The 21926-nt window shown below is 37.6% G+C and overlaps 1 protein-coding gene and 1 pseudogene across 10 annotated transcripts in view; one reads left to right on the forward strand and one right to left on the reverse strand.

Moving 5' to 3' along the window:
• ARHGEF9 (Cdc42 guanine nucleotide exchange factor 9) overlaps window positions 1–21926 on the forward strand; it is a 211944-nt gene that overhangs the window by 87165 nt on the left and 102853 nt on the right. For 9 of the 10 annotated variants that reach the window (XM_072817441.1, XM_072817436.1, XM_072817440.1 and 6 more), the window contains one exon: window positions 14811–15002. The exons of the other annotated variant lie outside the window; for it this stretch is intronic. In XM_072817441.1, the coding sequence (XP_072673542.1) occupies window positions 14811–15002 (192 nt within the window). The remainder of the gene's footprint in view (window positions 1–14810; window positions 15003–21926) is intronic. 10 annotated transcript variants of the gene reach the window in all.
• Window positions 3166–4684, reverse strand: LOC140628254 (lysine-rich nucleolar protein 1-like; annotated as a pseudogene).

The following is a 21926-nucleotide window of genomic DNA, read 5'->3' on the forward strand; positions in this document are numbered from 1 at the left end:
GGTAATATCTCATTATTGTTTTGATTTCCATTGTCATTAGAAAAGATATTTAAATGATTTCAATCTTCTTAAATCGATTAAGACTTGTTTTATGGCCTGACAACACATGGTATATCCTGGAGAGTGTTCCACAAGCACTTAAGGAGAATGTGTATTCTGTTGCTGTTGGATGGAATCTTCTGTGTATGTCCATTAGATACATCTGGTCTAAAGTGTAGTTTAGGTCCAGTGTTTCCCTATTGATTTTTTGTTGGATGATCTGTAAATTGCTGAAAGTGGGATATTGTAGTCCCCTACTATTAATGTATTACTATTTCTCCCTTCAGATCTGTTAATATTTGCTTTATATATTTAGGTGCCTTGGGTGCACATGTATTTACTGTTATTATTCCTCTTTATGTATTGACTTCCTTATGATTATATGACTACCTTTTTTATCTCTTATAGTTTTTGACTACTAAACTTTTTTTTTTTTCTGATATAAGTATAGCTACTCCTACTCTCTTTTGGTTTCCATTTTCATGGAATATCTTTTTCCATTAACTTTACTTTAAGCCTGTACATATCCTTTTGTTCTTTTACTTTTTAAATTCAAGTATAATTAACAGTGTTATATTAGTTTCAGGTGTACAATATAATTCAAAAATTCTGTATATTTATTAGTGTTCATCAAGATAAGTGTATTCTTGAGGTGCCTGGGTGGCTCAGTTGGTTAAGCCTCCAACTCTTGATTGCAGCTCAGGTCATGAACTCAGGGTCCTGAGAGCAATCCCTCTCTCCCTCTCCTCCTTCCCCACCTCTGTTCTCAACACCTGCATGTGTGTGTACATGCTCTCTCTCTAAAAAAAAGATAAGTATATTCTTAAGCCCTGTTATCTATCTCATAGATAACATACCCACCTCTCCTCTAGCAATCAGCAATTTATTCTGTGTATTCAAGAGCCTTTTTGTCTTTTTTCCTTGTTTTTTTTTCATTTGTTTTGTTTCTTAACTTCCTGAATAGATATTTCTAAAGAAGACATACTAATGGCTAATATACTAATGGCATGAAAAGATGTTCAACATCTCTAATCATCAGGGAAACGTAAATTAAAACCACAATGAGATATCACTTTACACCTGTCTGAATGGCTAAATTCAACAACACTAGAAATAACAAGTGTTGGCAAGGATGTGGAGACAAAGGAACCCCTTGTACGGTGTTGGTGGAATGCAAATTGGTGCAGCCATTGTGGAAAACAGTATGGAAGTTTTTATTTAAATTCCAGTTAATTAACATACAGTGTAATATTAGTTCAGGTGTACAATATAGTGATTCAACACTTCCTTACATCTTTTTATATTGTGTATCCATTCACAAAATATTGTAGCTATGGTTATTTATAATTTGTCCTTTAGGCTTTATACTAGAATTAAGTGATTTATATACCACCATATCACAGTGTTAGAGTATTCTTAGTTTGACTATATATTTACTTTTATTAGTGAGTTTTATACTTTGATATAATTTTGTATTAGTAGTCAGCATCCTTTCTTTACAGCTTGAAGAATTCCCTTTAGCATTCCTTGTAAGACAGTTCTACTAGTGGTGAACTTCAGCTTTTACTTACCTGGGAATGTCTTTTTCTCTCTTTCAATTGTTTTTGATGGCTTTGCTGTGTAAAGTATTTTTGGTTGGCAGTATTTTTCTTTCAGTAATTTGAATAAAGCGTCCCACTTCCCTGGTCTGCAAGGTTTCTGCTGAGAAATCCACTGGTAACCTTATGGGGGTTCTTTTGTATGTGATGAGCTCCTTTTTTCTTGCTGCTTTCAATATTCTCTCTTTGTCTTTGATTTTTGACATTTAAAAAATATTTTATTTTTTTATTTGAGACAAAGAGAGAGAGAACATGAGCTATGGGGAGGAGTAAAGGGAGAGAGAGAATCAAACTCCCCACTGAGCAGGGAGCCCAACTCAGGGCCAACTCAGGGCCCAACCCTGGGTCCTGGGATCATGACCTGATCCCAAGGCAGATGTTTAACCAACTGAGCCACCCAGATGGCCATGACCTTTTTTTTTTTGGCCATGACTTTTTATATTTTTATTGTAATGTTTCTCAATGAAGTCTTTGGATTGAACCTGATTGGGAATCTGTGAGCTTCATGTACCTGGATGTCCAAATCTTTCCTGGGGAGTTTTCAGCCATTGTTTCTTTAAATAAGCTTTCCTCAAGAGGCATCTAGTTCCTATCCTCAGCACATTTTGAACACTTTTGTTTTCAATTTTTTTAATTTTTAAAAATGTACTTAGAGAGAGAGAGAAGGGAAGAGAAAGAGGAAGAGGAAGAGAATATCAAGTAGACTCCCCACTGACCACAGAGCCTGACATGAGGCTCAATCTCATGACCCTGAGCTCATGACCTGAGCCAAAATCAAGTGTCAGATGCTCAACTGACTGAGCCACCCAGGCACCCCATTGTCATCAAATTTTTCATGCATGCCAATCTGTTAACTATAAAATATCATCTTGTTCTGGTATTACTTTACATTTTTAATATTTCTGAACAGATTGAACATATTTTGATATGTTTATTAATCATAATTTCTTATCTGCAAGGTGTGTCTCAAGTTTTTCTCATTTTTTCCTAATGTGCTGTTGGTCATTCTTTCATTTATAAAGACCTTTATAATTTTGAAAACTAATCATTTGTGCAAACATCTCCTGACAGCTAATGGCTGGCTTGTCTTTCACTTTATCTATGCTACCTTTTTAGAGAGAAGTTCCTACTTAAAGTGGTCAAATTTATTAATTTCTTTCTTGTTTGTGATAATTTTTGTTTCTTGTTTAAGAAATTTTCTCTCAGGCTATAAAGTCATTCTTCTAAGTTGTGTTTTGAAAGCTTTCATAGCTCTGGTTTTAATTTTAAGTATTTAATCCCTTGGGAATTTATTATATATGGGGTGAGAAAAGGATCTGATTTTATTTCCTCCATTTATTAAACATCTTCTTTTTTTTTTGAGTGAACCCAGGCAATTTTATTACTTCATCCTTGAACCTCAGTTTCCTCATCAGTAAGATGGGGATAATAGCACCTATTTAATAATTACTAACTACATTAATGCAAGGGAAACACAGTATGCTTAGTATGTACCTGGCACATACTAAGCACTCAGCAAATCCAGCTATTATTTATATATGCTGATGTCTTCAAACAGGGATGGGATCTTAATACAGAAAATAGGAGGTGTCAGCCACTCATATGTTCTCTTGGCTTCTGAAACATGAGCTCCCTGACCCCAGTTCATCCAAGCACATGGGCATAGTTTTCCTTAATCTCTGCAGAGGTGTGATTTGAACAGTTGTCAGATGGCTTCCAACTGCATAACTGAATAATAAAAGCAATTTTGGCTGTTTTGAAGGACTAGACAGTAGACTTTAATCTTCAAACTTGATGGACTTGGAAGCGTTCCTGTCAATATAAAAGATTTTGTCTGGAGTGGAGGAGAAGCCGAGGCCAGCACCATGCTTGTACTTCCAGCTCATGGCCTGATCATAGTCCTGCTGCAGGTTCTGCTGCAGGGTGTCAGCTGCCTTCTTGTTGAGAGCCATGTTGGGCCTTCTAATTGTGTTAGGGGGTGGCTGAATGAAGGGGACATGTTTTTAAAGCCACCCATAAGTTTGAGAAATTTCAATTTCTGTTCCTTGTTTTCAAAACCAGCAGTATCCCACTGGCCAAACTGAGTTCCCTAGTCTACATGTGCCTCATCCATGTTGCCTTTCTTTTCCAACACCACTTCTAAGTCTGTGTCAGGCTCCTCTTCCCAAGATTCTACTGCTACTCTTCTCTTTCCCCTTCTTCCCATTCTTCTTTTTATTCCTCTTCAGAGCTGGTTCCTCAATCCCTGGCTGCTCTGTCTTTTTCTTGGACTTCATTTTCTTCTTTGCAGGGGGTTTGGGGTTATATCCTATTGGGATATATTCTGGAGCCTCAATTTTGACTGGCTTCTTACTTCCTTTCCTAGGGCTTCTCTCTACGGACTTGGAGTACTCAAGGTGCCCTGGAGAAGTATCTCCCTTCTGGTAGATTTTTTTCTTCTTCATCTTCACATTGCATTCTCTGGGCTCCCCTGCTTTCATTTCTGCCCTGAGGTTGCCTGCTCCTCGCTATCCTTCCCCACTGAACAAGTGTATAGAGCATCCCCAAACTCACAGAACCAAGCATCCTTGGCTGAGGAGGCTGTAGCCTCCTGGGCCTTTTCCTCCTTCTTGTGTTTTTTGGGTTTCTTGCCGACTCTGGTTACCTCCTCGTCCTCTCTGGAGTCTGGGGAGGTCTTCACTCTTGAGGCAGGGGGCATGGCCAGAGGCCGTAAGGACTTTGTCTTCTTTTTCTTCTCCCCACCTTGGAACTCAGATGAACCAAGAGCCTGCTTCCTCTGTCCATACAGCACGTAACACAGTCTCAGGTTCTAGGTACTCCTCACAGAGGGTGCTGTGGCCCTTCTTTTTCTTCACTAGAGGCATCTCAGATGCCTGCTCTAGGACCACACCCTTTGAGGGGGATGTGGCTCTTGTGGAACAGATCTCACTGAAATAATTCTCAATGTTTAAAACTGAGTATTGAGTCTCTGGTTCTTTGACCACCTTCTTCTTCTTTTTCTCTGGGAGACCAAGGCCCAGGTCTCCTTTGTGGGTTTTGGTGATCATTTCCGTAGGCCAATCTTCCCAGCCTCCATGTGAAAGCCTATATTCTTATTTTCTCAATAATTTGCAATAATCTTGTGAATCACATTCTCTCTTTTTCAAAAGATTTATTTATTTATTTATTTATTTATTTATTTATTTATTTATTTGAGAGGGGAAGAGAGGGAGAGGAAGAGCAAACAGAGGGCGAGGGAGAAGCAGACTCCCCACTTAGTAGGGAGCTCAATGTGGGACTCAATCTGAGGAACCCACGATTGTGACCTGAGCCAATGACAGATACTTAACTGACTGAGCTACCCAGGTGCCCCCCATGGATCATATTTTTTGAATTTCTGGTACTTTCTAATTGGTCCCACTGGCTTATCTTCATTACTATATTTTTATTAATTCTTTGTAAGTCACTTCACTTTAATTTTTTTTCAGGCATGACTTGGCTATTCTTTTCTTTCTTTTCTTTTCTTTCTCTTTCTTTCTTTCTTTCTTTCTTTCTTCTTCTTTTTCTTTCTTCTTTCTTTTTACTTATTTGTATACATTTTATAAGTGTTCCAAAGTTCCTATTGAGATTTTGGTTGGAATAAATGTAGTCACTAGATCAAGTTAAAGAGAATTGAGAATTTTATAATATTGAGGCTAGCAAAAAGTATGGTTTCAATCTCCATTATTTCAATTTCAATGTCTTTCCAAAAAGGTTATTAATTTTCTTCACAAAGAGTTTGTGCGTACTTTCTTAGGTTTACTTTTAGGATTATATATTTCATAATTATAAATGATATCTTTGTAAAATCATATTTTTCCCTAGATAATATCTGTTAATTTATAGAAACTCTGTTGACTTTTCTATATTGATCTGGCATCTTCCAACTTTACCAAAGGCATCTAGTTTTGTTGGATAGGAAGAATTATGTCATCTATTAAGTGTTTCACTATATCCACTCCCATTCTGGCTTGAGCTCTCTCACTTTAGGATGCCTTATCACAGGCAAAGGATGTCAATATCTCTAACCTAGACTAAGTCTCCCTTAATGTGAACTATTTAGACTCTGCCTGTCAAGGAAATGGCATTTGGAATGTGAGAGATTTATGAAAATTACAAGGCAATTACAAAAATACTTCCTAAATAAATACCTTTCCTGGCTAGAGAGAACAATTTTTCCCAGATGCCATGTTTCCATGTGGATCTCAGGCAGATGGTGTAAACTTAGAGGATAATAATAATAACAGCTAATATTGGACTCTGTGCCAACGGCTGTTGTAAGGGTTTCATATGTATTACCTTGTTTAATCTTCATAACAGCCCTCATGAAGTAGATTGATATTATTCTCTATATTTTATAGCTGAGGAAACAGGATCATAGATATTAAGTAACTTACTCTACATCACTCAGCAAAGCAATCTGTAGAGTCAGGATTTGAACCCAGGCTCCGAAGTCTATACTCTTCAACACTGTCATAGATTGTCTCTCTTAATTTTGGCCTGAGTCTCAAGACTTTTGCTTGAATCCTGTTTCTTGTTCACTGTGAGGCATCCCTCTCTGTTCTTGGATTTCTCATCTAGAATGTAGGACTAATAAAGATATAAGATATATTTGTCTGCCTTGCAAGGTTGTTTTGAAACAGGAAGACACTGTTCTTGAACTAGGCTTTCAGAAAAGCCAGAAACAATGGAAGAATGTTAGAAAACTGTAGGGAAGGTCCTCTTGTACAGAAGGTGGACGGCAGCCATTAGAAGGAATAAGTAGAATGTATTGGAATGATCAGCAAAAGTGGCCTGACTGATGTTACTGGTCTTTATTAGGGAGGAGTAGAATTTATGGGCTAGGCCCATTCTAACATGTTTGTAACCATGAATGCTGAGACAGGATTTCTACACAGGTCTTGTCTTGTATTTTATTTTATCTTTTCCTTTTCTGTTTTCTTTCTTTCTTTCTTTCTTTCTTTCTTTCTTTCTTTCTTTCTTTCTTTCTCTTTCCTTTCTTTTCTTCTTTCTTTCTTTCTTTCTTTCTTTCTTTCTTTCTTTCTTTCTTTCTTCTTCTTTCTTTCCTTCTTTTTGTCAGCAGCCTTATTATAATAATCTTTCATGTAATTAGTGACAGTTATTAAATCTCTCTCTTGAGGAGAAAAGAATGGTTTCTGTGCCTGATTATACATGCCATGTTGTTTGGATTTGTGCCAGAGAGGAATATAAAATGCTTCCTGGCATGCATGCTCAGAAATCTATAAGCATACCAGATTCTCCTGGAAGCTGGGACTGAGGCTCCAAACCAGAGGAGGGTATATGTATGCAAGAAGTGGGAGCTGTGCCTACAGCATACCAGGTTTCTTTCAGTTCCCCACATCCACTTTTATAGCCACTTTGCCATTGCTTAACTCTTGTGGCAGAGAAGGGTATTTCAGTGACCTGTATCATAGGAAAAGTTCATTTCCTCCAATCCCATTTTCTTTATTTTTTTTTATTGAAGTTTGATTTGCCAACGTATATAGTATGACACCTAGTGCTCATACTATTCTCTTGTCTGTGTTTTGCCCTTTTGCTGAGATTTTTGGCTGGTGCCTTCATAAAACAGAGGCACATTAGAGGGCCCTGCTTATGATTAGAGTTATCTGAAAAAGGAAGGGGCTGCCTTGGGAAATAGCAATCTCATCACTTGTTGTATTCAAGCAGAAGGGCTGGGCAATTGCTGGCAGCAGATGTTGTCTAGAAAGTTTTTGTGCTGATTAGGGGGCAGGGAGTATTATGGACTGGATGACCTGCTATTTCCTTTATAACTCTGATTTGACGTCTCTGAGATTAAATTATTTAATGGGACTGGCAATAACCGTTCACTTTCTCAGAGGAGAGCTCACTTTTTTTTTTTCTCTCTGGCTGACTGAATTTGACCTTTGAAGATATTGAGGTGACATTTAGACAATATTGCTTACTCCTTCCCTTCTCAGAAAAATCATACTGCTCGAGCCAGGGGTAGGCTGACTTTCTGTGACACTGCTTAAGCCCCTGTTGAATTCTTCATGGGTGCTAAGGCATCACGCTGGGATCTGAGAGAGCTGGATGTTTATGGCACCCCTCCTTTAAGAACTACTAAACCTCTTGCAGGGATAGGCTACTAAAGATGTTGAAGTATGTACCAAGGGATGAATTAGCATGAGTTTAACATGTGGAACAATGAATGAATTGTAGTGGAACAATGAATTTCTCTGTATTATGTGTATAGGTATATAAATACATGAGGGAAAGTTAGCAAAAATTATACAAATCAATTTATAACCATAATTTCCTTAGGAAAGGTAGAAATAACTAGGATGAGGTGTAGTCAAAGGAGAACTTTCACCTTATCTAGACTAGTCTACCTTTTTATTTTTTATAGAGATATATCACATATGCCAAAAACTTACCATTTTAAAGTGTACAATTTAGTGGGTTTTAGTATAGTTGACCCTGAACAACATGGGTTTAAAACAGTATAGGTCCACTTACACATGGGATTTTTAAGATAAATATAGTACAATTCTGTCAATATACTTTTTATGCTTTTCTTATTTTTTCTCTAGCTTACTTAATTGTAAGGATATAGTATAGTAGATGATACATACAAAATACAAAATGTGTGTTAATTAACTGTTTATGTTATGGGTAAGGATTCTGGTCAATAGTAGGCTATTAATAGTTGTTTCATTTTTTAAAAGATTTTATGTATTTATTCGTGAGAGAGAGATTGAGAGAGAGAGAGAAGGAGAGGGAGAGGCAGAGACAGAAGCAGGCGCCCACAAGGAGCCCAATGTGGCCTCGATCCTGGATCCTGGGATCAGGACCTGAGCTGAAGGCAGACACTCAACTCGCTGAGCCATCTAGGCATCCCAATAGTTAAGTTTTAGAGTCAAAAATTATACACAGATATGTTTACTATTTGGGAAGTTGGCACCCCAACATCTATGTTGTTCAAGGGTCAACTGTATATTCATTGTGCAACAATCACCACTATTTTTTCCAGAACATTTTCTTCACTCCCCAAAAATAACTCTGCAACCATTAGCACTAACTCCCCATTTACCCCTCTCCCAAGCCCCTGGAAACCACTAATCTGTTTTCTGTCTTTATGGATTTGTCTATTTGGGTTATTTCATATAAATGGTGTATATAATATGTGGTTTGAATAAATAAATAAAATCTTTAAAAAAAAGGTTATTTGTGTGTCTGGCTTCATTTACTTAGCATGCTGTTTCTGAGATTTATCCATATTGTATCTTATTCCTTTGTATTGCTAAATAGTATTCTATTTTGTGTTTGTGTGTGTGTGTGTGTGTGTGTGTTCACATACAAACCACATTCTGATTTATCAATTTATCAGTTGAAGTTTTGGATTGCTTTCACATTTTGGCCATTATGAGTAATGCTGCTATGAACATGTGTATACCAGTTTTTGTGTGAACATGTATTTTCAGTTCCCTTGACTATATACCTAGGAGTAGAACTGCTGGTTACATTATATGGTAACTATACATTTAAATTTTTGAGAAATTGCTAAAATGTTTTCCACAGTAGTTTTACCAATTTACACTCTTACCAGTAGTGTATGAGGGTTCCAATTTCTTCATATCCTCATTAACACATGATATTGTCTTTTTTTTATTATAGCCATCTAATTGAGTGTGAAGTGATATCTCATTGTGATTTAGATTTGTATTTCACTGGTAGCTAATGGTGTTGAGCATCTTTACATGTGTTTATTGGCCATTTATATATCTTTGGAAAAATGCTCAGATGCTTTGCCCATTTTTAAGTGGATTATTTTCCTTTTTATTGTTGAGTTCTTTATATTCTGGATACTAGATCCTTACCAGATATAGTATATGCAAATATTTTCTTTCATTCTAGGCATTGTTTCACTTTCTTGATGCTATCATTTGTAAAGCAAAATTTTTAATTTTAATAAAGTCTATTGTTTTCCTTTGGTTGCTTGTGTTTCAGGTGTCATATGCAAGAAACTATTGCCTAATCCAAGGTCACGAAATATGCTTCTGTGTTTACTCTGACATATTTTATGATTTTAGCTTTTACATTTAGGTCTTTAATCCATTTTGAGTTAATTTTCATATATAGTGTGAGGTATGGGTCCAAGTTTATTCTTTTGCATGTGGATATCCAGTTTTTCTCACACACCATTTATTGAAAAGACTGTAAGGTTCCCCTTTGAATTGTTTTGACACCTTTGAAAAATATCAATTTAGTGTAAATATTGAGTATTTCTGTACTCTCATTTATTTTGTTGATCTTTATATCTGTTCTTATGCCAGTACTACATTCCCTTGGTTACTAAAGGCTAGTAGTAAGTTTTGGAATCAAGAAGTGTGAGTCCTCCAACTTTGTTCTTTTTCAAAATTGTTTTGGTTATTTGGGGTCTTTTGAATTTCAGTATGACATTTAGAATCATCATGTTAATTTCTGCAAGCTGAGAGTTTTGATAGGGATTATGTTTAATCTGAATCAATTTGCATAATAATACCATTTTACCTATATTAAATTTTTTAATCCATGAACATGAGACATCTTTTTATTTAGTTAGGTCTTATTTACTTTCTTTCAACACTGTTTTGCAATGTTCAGTGTACAAGTCTTACACTTCTTTTGTAAAATGTAATCTTGAGGAATTTTTTCTTTGTGATGCTACTTAATTGGGATTGTTTTCTTAATTTTATTTTCAGAAAAACAATTGACTTTTGTATATTGATTTTGTATCCTGTAACATTGCTGAATTCATTTATTAATTATAATAGGATTTGTGTGTATATTTCTGTGTGTGTGTTTCTTAGGAATATATATATATATATAAAATCATGTCATATGTGAATAGTGTTAATTTTTCTTTTCTGAATGTTTTTTTCTCCAATTGTGCTAGCCCTCAGTATAGATGTTGCATGGAAGTGATCTTTGTTCTTGATTGTAGGATGAAAGCATTGAGTCTTTTACCATTAATTATACATTAATTAAGGATGTTCCATAAATTTCTATCAGCTATTTGAGAAACTTTCTTCCTATTCCTAATTTATTGAGTGTTTTCTATTTTTTTTATCATGAGAAGGTATTGGATTTTGCCAAATGCTTTTTTTTTTGTCTATTGAAATGATTATGGTTTTTCAAACCTTTTTTGCATTAATAATTATATATTACATTGACTGATTCTCATATGTTGAACCAATCTTGCATTCTTGGCATGAATTCCATCTGGATTTTTAAAAATATATATATCTTACTGGATTTGGTTTGCAGATATTTTATTGAGAATTTCTGCATTTCTATTTTTTGAAAGTTTGTGAAAGATTGATTCTTTAAATGTTTGGTGGACTTCGTGAGTCATGCCAACTGATCCTGGCTTTTTATTTTCTTTTTCCCATGGAAGAAGTTTTTAATTAGTCTTTACTTGCCATAGGGTCTATTCAGGCTGGCTATTTCTTCTTCAATTATTTTCTGTAGTTTTTATGATTCTAGGAATTTACCGATTTCATTGGGTTATCTAATTTTGGCATACCATTGTGCATAGCATTCTCTTTAATCCTTTTTATTTTTTAAAAAATATTTTATTTATTTATTTATTTATTTATTTATTTATTTATTTATTTATTTATGAGAGAGAGAGAGAGAGAGAGGCAGAGACACTGGCAGAGGGAGAATCAGGCTCCATGCAGTGAGCCTGACATGGGACTCAAACTCGACCCCGGGTGCCCAGGATCATATCCTGGGCTGAAGGTGGCGCTAAACCGCTGAGCCACCCAGGCTGCCCTCTTTAATCCTTTTTAAAAATTTTGTTAGACTGGCAGTGGTTTTTACTCTTTTATTCCTAATTGTAATAATTTGAGTCTTCTCCTTTTTCTCTGTTTTCACTTTTTACAAAGCAAAAGTATTCCTGTATCTATTATGTAACATAAAAAATAGAGAGAAAAAAGGAAGGTACATAAAAAATAGAAAAGAAAAGTATATTAAAATGGGGATCTTGGTAGGTTGGTAATTCCCTGGCATTATTTTTCCTGTATGTGCCCAGGTTTCTTCATCAGGAAGTTGAAATGTTGGTTCATTTTTGCTGAAGTGGTTGAAAGTCTCTGTACTCTATTTTTTACATGATCAAGTGTGGGATTAAAGACCATAGTTGGGAATATTTGTCGACAGAAAATAGACCAGTTTGGGAGAAGCCAAGTATTCCTGAAGGACAGAGTAGAAACTAAGGATGGAAATGCAAATTGAAGCCAGATTATGGTAATGTTTGAATTTCAGGGTAAAAGATTTGGACTTGGTAATGGGTTTTGGAGTGTGAGAGTAGCCATCAAAGTTATAGCCAAGGGGATCCCTGGGTGGCTCAGTGGTTTAACGCCTGCCTTTGGCCCAGGGCGCGATCCTGGAGTCCCGGGATCGAGTCCCATGTTGGGCTCCTGGCATGGAGCCTGTTCTCCCTCCTCCTGTGTCTCTGCCCCTCTCTCTCTCTCTCTATGTCTATCATAAATAAATAAATAAATAAATAAATAAATCTTTAAAAAAAAAGTTATAGTCAAGGAAATTGGCCTGATAGTGGTATATGGGGGGTAATTAGAGCTGGTAGATAACCTATGGGAATCATCTAGGGAGTGGGGGCCATGACAATGAGAATGGAATAGGAAGAGATAAGAACCAGAGATATTCTCTGATTTGGAAAGCATTCCCTGGAACCAATGAGGCAGGAGAGAGGAGGGAGGTGTTAATAGCTCATCCTTGTGTCTCTAATAGTTAGAGGTGAAGTAAAGAATAGATACAAAATAGGTTTTTGTTCAATTGAGTTGCATTAACCCAGCTTTGCTTTGAGTTCAATAAAGGTTGAAGAAAATAGTCTTCAAGTACTCTGAGAGGATTTCCTGGAATGTCTTCCAACTTGCCAGGCTCTAGACATTGCCTGTCTGGACCCTACCCCCACAGATATCTTGTGCTCCTTCCTACTGGAACTGTTCCAGAGAGTCATCTCATTCCAGCCATCCAAAAGCCAGTATTTTGAATTGACTCGTCTTAAACTCCTGAGAAAAAAAATAAATGTTTTGTTTCATTTTAAATCTCTTAAAGACCTGCCTATGGAACCCTTTTTATAGCAAAGTTTAGCTTGCTATATGAAAATCTGGGAAAAGCTAATGAATTATTATAGGATGAGTCCTTCATTGTTTCACATAGATGACATCATGTATATGTTATGCTTCCTTCAATGCCTTAGAATCACCTTTTTGAACAGATCTGTTCCTTGATTAATCATCCCTTATCATTGTCTATTGCTGGTATTAAAGAGCAACTGTTAGCATATTGAAGACACAAAGTTGACCTTTGAAAGATGTAAAGAGATTTCCAATAGAACATTTGGAGGATGATAGGTTCTGAATGGAGATGGATTTTTGCACATTTGGCTGTGTATGAAAATTTATTAAAAAGAGATGAGACCTAATTGCTTTGGCCTGTGGCAAATAAGTAGACTATATTGCTGGTGACATTTCTAGGTTTGTTGGGTGATAACCATACCCCTCATCCTCTGTGAGGCAAAAAGAGGGGAGAATACACAGAGTTGAGAAATAACTACTGTTCCTTTAGCTCCATCCCAAAGCCTCTGACCTCCTAAGGCCACTCACCAACAGGCCTTTCTGATGGCAGAGATAGTGTTGCATCTAAATTGATTGATCTCAGCTTTTTTTTTTTTTATTTATGATAGTCAGAGAGAGAGAGAGAGAGAGAGAGAGAGGCAGAGAGAGAAGCAGAGAGAGAAGCAGGCTCCATGCACCGGGAGCCCGACGTGGGATTCGATCCCGGGTCTCCAGGATCACGCCCTGGGCCAAAGGCAGGCGCCAAACCACTGCGCCACCCAGGGATCCCCGATCTCAGCTTCTTGAGGCAGGAAAGTGGAAAAAGCTGGGGGTGGTTATGGAAGGGAAAGATGGATTGTTGATTAAAACTGTTGAGACAACTCTTTAGCTCTTTGGCTAATTCCCCTGGCAGATTTTACCACTCTTCCTAAGGTTCCACCCTTCCTTTTTTCCTGACCCTCTCTCCTTCCTCCTTCCTAGGACCAGGGTGAAATGAGCCATCTCCCTGATGTAAGCCATCATCATAGATACAGAAACATTTCACTCAGCCTCCCCAAAGGACGTTTTCCTGCATCCCTTTGCCTTTATGTGTTAGAATGTATAGTTTCAACACTTACCAATTGCACCCATTTCTAATGATTTTGATAATTCTCAGCTCACCTAAGCCCAAGCCCTTCTTTACTCTTTTCCTGTTTTCCTTAGAACCAGAGGTATAAAGATGCTAGTATAGTGGTTAAGACGTAGGCTTTGAAGTCAGACCACCTGGTTCCTATCCTGGTTCTTCTGCTTTCCTAACTGAGTGACTTGGGACAAATTCCTTAATTTTTCTGAGCCTCATTATTCTCTTACATCAAATAGAGGTAATAATGGTACATGCCTAGCAGGACTGAGTAACACAGTTCATTGAAAGCTCTTGGCATAGTGGTTGCTATATAGTAAGTGTTCAATCAGCTGTTGCTGTTATGTGGTATGGAAATATTATGTCATCTTTACTCCAACTTTGTAGATGTAGAGATCATTACATACCCGAGGCATTTTATAGTAAAATTTTAATAATTATGTACATATTTTGATGTAAATAAACACTGAAGATCCTGTTTTCAGGATACTCACACCAGTATTCAACTTTGGTCTCCATGCTCATAGGTGTTGTGTTTGATCCAGCTGTGACATATACCCAAGATATATAGCTTAGTCTTTTTTTCTTTTTGATGTCAGCTGGGCTACCTAGATATGTTCAAGCATGAATGAGTTCTGTTTGCCATAACTCTTCTCTGAAATCTTAGACATCTTATCCTCTCAGATATGATTTAATTGTATCCTTCTCCATCCTCCATTTTACAGATATGTCATGAGAGGCCTAGAGAGGATTAAATTCCTGCATAAAGCCAGCAAGTTACCCTAAAGCCAAGCCTGGCATTCAATTTACAGGGGCCTCTGGTTGAATGTTCTCTGAATACTTGAAGAATTTAGTTTATCATTTTTCTACTTGACTAGAAAATTTTCAAAGAAGAAAACTACTCTATTATTATTCTTTTGCCTGCTTCCACAGCTCTGGGTGAACCAGGAGGATGGGGTGGAGGAAGGGCCCAGTGATGTGCAGAATGGGCACCTGGACCCCAACTCAGACTGCCTCTGTCTGGGCCGGCCACTACAGAACCGGGACCAGATGCGAGCCAATGTCATCAATGAGATCATGAGCACTGAACGTCATTACATCAAGCACCTCAAGGACATTTGTGAGGTAGGCCCAGCTGTGATAGTGTATGTGGGGGTATCCAGGGTGGGGTAGAGGGCATTTTCATGAAGAACCAACAACTCTCCTGAGCTGTACCTGTGACAATCCCAAGATATTGGAAAGAGCAGCTGGACTGGCCTCCTACATTCTGCTAAGTGGGTGAAACAGCTCCCTTGGAGCTTCTCAGTCCTTATATCAGTTTCTCTCTTTCTTTAACTTTTCTCTTTCATTTTTATATTCCTTCTCTCTCTATCTTTCCCTGATTCCATCCCCCATCTTTTCTTCCTTGAATCTCTACCCTTATCCTATTGGCTTCTGATTTGGTTGTTACCACACCATGTAAAGGCCTGACCTCATTCATTAAAGCAAATCACTTCTTCCTACAGCTTGTGGTTCACAAACTTGAATGTGCACTAAAGTTTCTGGAGTGGCTTGTTAAACATACAAATTCCAGCCCCTTCTGCCTCCCAAAGTTGTGAAATCTCAGTCTGGGTAAACCACAGGCATCTCTATATTTAACAGGCATTCCTGGTGAAACTGATGTTATTGGTCACCTTCTTTCACTTGAAGAACACTGGTTTTAGGTTTGAGCAGAAAAGAGCTTAGAGGAGGAATCTATAGGAGATAAAGACTGAGTAGACAATTCTAAGCTCCTTCAGTATATGCCACTTAGCTCCCCAGGAGCTGTGGCTCCACATTCCCTAACTCCATCTCTTCCATGTCTCTAACCTGAGTAAGGAGACAGCCCTTTTTCTCATTCTCTCTTGAGCTCATGGGACTAGTTGACATTTTCAAAAGGCATTTTACTAAACAATAACATGGGAATACCAATGGGAAATAGCAGAAAGAATGTTTCTAAAAGATTCTCTCTCTCTCTCTCTCTCTCTCTCTCTCTCCCTCTTTCACGCACACACACACACACACACACACACACTAGCATTCTACTTGACTCAGAGAAAACTCTACTTTGAATATGTTTATCCTCTTTTTTCCAGATGAGGGGTCAGGTCAGAACTTTCTGTTCTTTAAGTGCTATTGAAGCCAGGGCCCACTCTGGAATCAATAGTATAGCTTTAAAACTTGTTCTTGTTTCTTTAGAATATTGTTACCCAATAGAACTTCCTATAGTGATAAAGTACATCTGCATTCTCCAACAGAGTAGCCACTAGCCAGCCATCTGTGGTTACTGAGTGGTTGAGAAGTGGCTAGTATGATTGAAAAATGGGATGGAGTTTTTTTTGTTTTTATTTTTTTAATTTGAGTTCAATTAGCCAACATATACTACATCAGTATTTTCAGATGTAGTGTCCAATAATTTATCAGCTGGATATAACAGTGCACATCACATGCCTTCCTTAATGTCCCTCATCCAATTACCACATTCCCCCACCCACCTTCCTTCCAGCAACCTTCAATTTGTTTCCTATAGTTAAAAGTCTCTCATGGTTTGTCTTTCTCTCTGATGACTTCCCATTCAGTTTTCCCTCCCTTCCTCTATGAGAATGCAACCTGGTACAGCTACTCTGGAAAACAGTATGGAAATTCCTCAAGAAGTTAAAAATAGAGCTACTCTATGACCCAGCAATTGCACTACTAGATATTTACCCGAAAGATACAAATGTGATCCAAAGGGGCACCTGCACCCCAATGTTCATAGCAACAATGTCCACAAAAGCCAAACTATGGAAAGAGCCAAGAAAAAAAATAATAAAAAAAGGAAGAAGTTGAGATGTCCATCGACAGATGATGGAGATATATATACATACACACACACACACAATGGAATAGTACTCAGCCATCAGAAAGGGTGAATACTTACCATTTACATCAATGTGGATGAAACTGGAGGATATTATGCTAAGTGAAATAAATCAGTCAGAGAAAGACAATTATAATATGGTTTCACTCATATGTGGAATATAAGAGAAATGGAATTTTAAATTTAATTTTAAATTAAATACACATGTGACTAAATGGCACCCATGTTGGACAGTGCAGATCTAGAAAGACCAAGGCCAAGGATTATGGGCCTTAACTTTCTTTACCTCAACTCATTTTTTCATCCCTTCCAGGAAGGTTAAACATTATCCCCACTACCCCATCCACGAGGCAATAAAGTAGAGTGGAAAGAACAAGGGCTGTAGGTATGTGGAATGCTGGCTGTCACACCCTGACTTAGTCACGTAGGCACACTGTGGCCTTGAACTTGCCCCTTAACTCCTCTAAATTTTGATTTTTTCTATTTTGTCCAGTGGGCTTCAGTATACCAAACTCTTAAGTTTGTTGATGAAATTAAGTAAATATATTTGTAAAAAGTTAGTTTTCCTTTTTTTCCTTTTTCATCTATTCACCCATCCATCCATGTCTCTCTTTATCTTTTCCTCTTCCTTACCTCCATACAAATAGCTAAATATTACCCTCTGAAATGTGCTATGTGGCATTGGATATCAAACCACTAATGTCATTCATGCAGCAAACATATAATAGAGTTGTCAAGCTCCATGCCAGCATTGGACATAGCTCCTACCCTCAAAGTGTTCTGCTCTGGCCTAGCATCTGAATCACCTGAGAGTTTGTTAGAAATTCAGGATCTTTAGCTCCACTCCAGATTTAACAAGTACAATTCTGCATTTTAACACGGTTCCTATTTGACTTATATTATATATTAAAGTTTGAGTAGCACTGCTGTAAAATGGTAGCTGTCTTATAATGTCATAAGGTCTATAATATAAGTATAGTCTGTTCTTTACCTTGCAGCTGAGGGTTACTATCAAGATCTAAGTTGGAAAACAAAAAAAGATCTAAGTTGGGTCATATCACTCCTCTGCTCAAAACCATCTGATGGCTAACAATCTCTCCTTGAATAAGAGCCAAATTCTTAAAAAAAAGAGCCAAATACTTACTATTATCTACAAAGTTCTGTGTAATCAACCTATTCTTACCTCTATGACTTCATTTCCTTCACCTTTCCCACATTCTTTCCCCACTCCAGATAGTCGTGGCCTCTTACTGTTCCTAAAAAATGTCTGGCATCCCCCTCGCCACAGATTTTGCATTTGTTTTTCTCTCTGTCTAGAACACTCCTGCCCCATATACTTCATGGCTCCAATCTTCACCTCTTTCATGTCTTTACTCATATATCACCTTCTCCTTGATATCTTCCCTGACTTTTCTACTTAAAATTGACTGTCTCCCCCTCTTTCCTGCTTTATTTTCCTCTATTTTATTTTTTGCTATCTGACATATTACATGTTTTGCTTATATGTTTTCTTTATTGTTCTTCTCCCCACTAGAATGTAAATTCCATGAAAGGTAGGGGATTTTACTTGTTAATTTACTGATATATCTCTAATACCTAGCACAATGATACATGCTCAATAAATATCATTGAAAGTCAGAATTAAATTCAAATGCTAACGTGCACATATTAACTTTAGCAAAGTACATTCACATGTGATTTGATTTTCAGATGGGGTAGAGGTTATTAGTATTATTCCCATTTTCTAGATTAATAGACTTGAGTCTCTAAGAAACAAAATTACCTTCTCAGTATTCTTTCAGACACTGGCCAAGTGAGAGTCCTTTAGTCTTAGAAGGATCTCTGGTCTCAACTCCCAAACATCTTGGCCTCTTCTTACAGGGCACAAGCTCAGGACACCAATAGAAGAATTCATCAATCTAGAAGAGGGAGTGTTATGTCCCTGCTTTAAGAACTTGCCCAATCCAGCCAAACCAAGTAAAGCTTTGTTAGTGATCTTCTGGTTCCATATTTCTCAATTATTCTTGGTACTGAAGTTAGGGGTTTAAATGGGAAGAATCTCTTTGTCCTATCCTGCAACCACCGTGTCAGAAGGTGTAGCTAGGAAAAAAAGGATGGAGAAATCTGTGTTTAGCTGGACCAGAAGACAGTATTTTAGCCCAGGATTATGGCACCTCTAAATCAAAATATGTTTTAACATAGAGAATACCAGACTCAGAATTGAGTCCCAGGTTTAGGAACCATCTTGGTGACTGATGAAAGGTGAATGATTTCGATCATGGGCCTTGTTTCCCAATGGTTATTTTTTGTTGTTGTTATTTAATTTTTTTTACATATTTTTTATTTTTTTATTTTTTTGGCAGTTGTGGCGATTTACTTTTTTAAAATAAATTTATTTTTTATTGGTGTTCAAATTACTAACATACAGGATAACACCCAGTGCTCGTCCCGTCAAGTGCCCCCGTCAGTGCCCATCACCTAGTCACCCCCACCCCCCACCCACCTCCCTTTCCACCACCCCTTGTTCATTTCCCAGAGTTAGGAGTCTCTCATGTTCTGTCTCCCTTTCTGATATTTCCCACTCATTTCTTCTCATTTCCCCTTTATTCCCTTTCACTATTTTTTATATTCCCCAAATGAATGAGACCATATAATGTTTGTCCTTCTCCAATTGACTTATTTCACTCAGCATAATACCCTCCAGTTCCATCCACATCAAAGCAAAAGGTGGATATTTCTTGTTTCTAATGGCTGAGTATTCCATTGTATACATAGACCACATCTTCTTTACCCATTCATCTTTCGATGGACACCGAGGCTCCTTAGACAGTTTGGCTATTGTGGACATGGCTGCTATAAACATCGGGCTGCAGGTGACCCGGCGTTTCACTGCATCTGCATCTTTGGGGTAAATCCCCAGCAGTGCAATTGTTGGGTCGTCGGGCAGATCTATTTTTAACTCTTTGAGGAACCTCCACACAGTTTTCAAGAGTAGCTGCACCAGTTCACATTCCCACCAACAGTGCAAGAGGGTTCCCTTTTCTCCACATCCTCTCCAACATTTGTTGTTTACTGTCTTGTTAATTTTCGCCATTGTCACTGGTATGAGGTGGTATCTCATTGTGGTTTTGATTTGTATTTCCCTGATGGCCAGTGATGCAGAGCATTTTCTCATGTGCTTGTTGGCCATGTCTATGTCTCCCTCTGTGAGATTTCTGTTCATATCTTTTGCCCATTTCATGATTGAATTGTTTCTTTGCTGTGGAGTTTAATAAGTTCTTTAGAGATCTTGGATACTAGTTCTTTTTCTGATACGTCATTTGCAAATATCTTCTCCCATTCTGTAGGTTGTCTTTGAGTCTTATTGACTGTTTCTTTTGCTGTGCAAAAGCTTCTTATCTTGATGAAGTCCCAATAGTTCATTTTTGCTTTTGTTTCTCTTGCCTTCATGGATGTATCTTGCAAGAAGTTGCTGTGGCCAAGTTCAAAAAGGGTGTTGCCTGTGTTCTTCTCTAGGATTTTGATGGAATCTTGTCTCACATTTAGATCTTTCACCCATTTTGAGTTTATCTTTGTGTATGGTGTAAGAGAATGGTCCAGTTTCATTCTTCTGCATGTGGATGTCCAATTTTCCTAGCACCATTTATTGAAGTGACTGTCTTTTTTCTAGTGGATAGTCTTTCCTCCTTTGTCGAATATTAGTTGACCATAAAGTTGAGGGTCCACTTCTGGATTCTCTATTCTGTTCCATTGATCAATGTGTCTGTTTTTGTGCCAGTCACACACTGTCTTGATGACCACAGCTTTGTAGTACAACCTGAAATCTGGCATTGTGATGCCCCCAGATATGGTTTTCTTTTTTAATATTCCCCTGGCTATTCGTGGTCTTTTCTGATTCCACACAAAACTTAAGATAATTTGTTCCAACTCTCTGAAGAAAGTCCATGGTATTTGATAGGGATGCATTAAATGTGTAAATTGCCCTCAGTAGCATTGACATTTTCACAATATTAATTCCTCCAATCCATGATCATGGAATATTTTTCCATCTCTTTGTGTCTTCCTCAATTTCTTTCAGAAGTGTTTTGTAGTTTTTAGGGTATAGATCCTTTACCTCTTTGGTTAAGTTTACTCCTAGGTATCTTATGCTTTTGGGTGCAATTGTAAATGGGATTGACTCCTTCATTTCTCTTTCTTCAGTTTCATTGTTAGTCTATAGAAATGCCACTGTCTTCTGGGCATTGATTTTGTATCTTGCCACACTGCCAAATTGCTGTATGAGTTCTAGCAATCTTGGGGTGGAGGCTTTTGGGTTTTCTATGTAGAGTATCATGTCATCGGCGAAGAGGGAGAGTTTGACTTCTTCTTTGCCAATTTGAATGCCTTTTATTTCTTTTTGTTGCCTGATTGCTGAGGCTAGGACTTCTAGTACTATGTTGAATAGCAGTGGTGAGAGTAGACATCCCTGTCTTGTTCCTGATCTAGGGGAAAGGCTCCCAGTGTTTCCCCATTGAGAATGATATTTGCTGTGGGCTTTTCATGGATGGCTTTTAAGATGCTGAGGAAATGTTCCCTCTATCCCTACACTCTGAAGAGTTTTGATCAGGAATGGATGCTGTATTTTGTCAAATGCTTTCCCTGCATCTAATGATAGGATCATATGGTTCTTGTTTTTTTCTTGCTGATATGATCAATCACATTGATTGCTTTACGAGTGTTGAACCAGCCTTGCATCCTGGGGATAAATCCCACTTGGTCATGGTGAATAATCTTCTTAATGTACTGTTGGATCCTATTGGGTAGTATCTTGTTGAGAATTTTTGCATCCATGTTCATCAGGGATATTGGTCTATAATTCTCCTTTTTGGTGGGGTCTTTGTCTGGTTTTAGAATTAAGGTGATGCTGGCCTCATAGAACGAATTTGGAGGTATTCCATCTCTTTCCATCTTTCCGAACAGCTATGGTAGAATAGGTATGGTTTCTTCTTTAAACGTTTGATAGAATTCCCCCGGGAAGCCATCTGGCCCTGGCCTTTTGTGTCTCTCGAGGTTTTTGATGATTGCTTCAATTTCCTCCCTGGTTATTGGCCTGTTCAGGTTTTCTATTTCTTCCTGTTCCAGTTTTGGTAGTTTGCAATTTTCCAGAAATGCGTCCATTTCTTCTAGGTTGC

Source organism: Canis lupus, chromosome X, assembly GCF_048164855.1.
Source record: "Canis lupus baileyi chromosome X, mCanLup2.hap1, whole genome shotgun sequence".
Classification (NCBI taxonomy): Eukaryota; Metazoa; Chordata; class Mammalia; order Carnivora; family Canidae; genus Canis; species Canis lupus.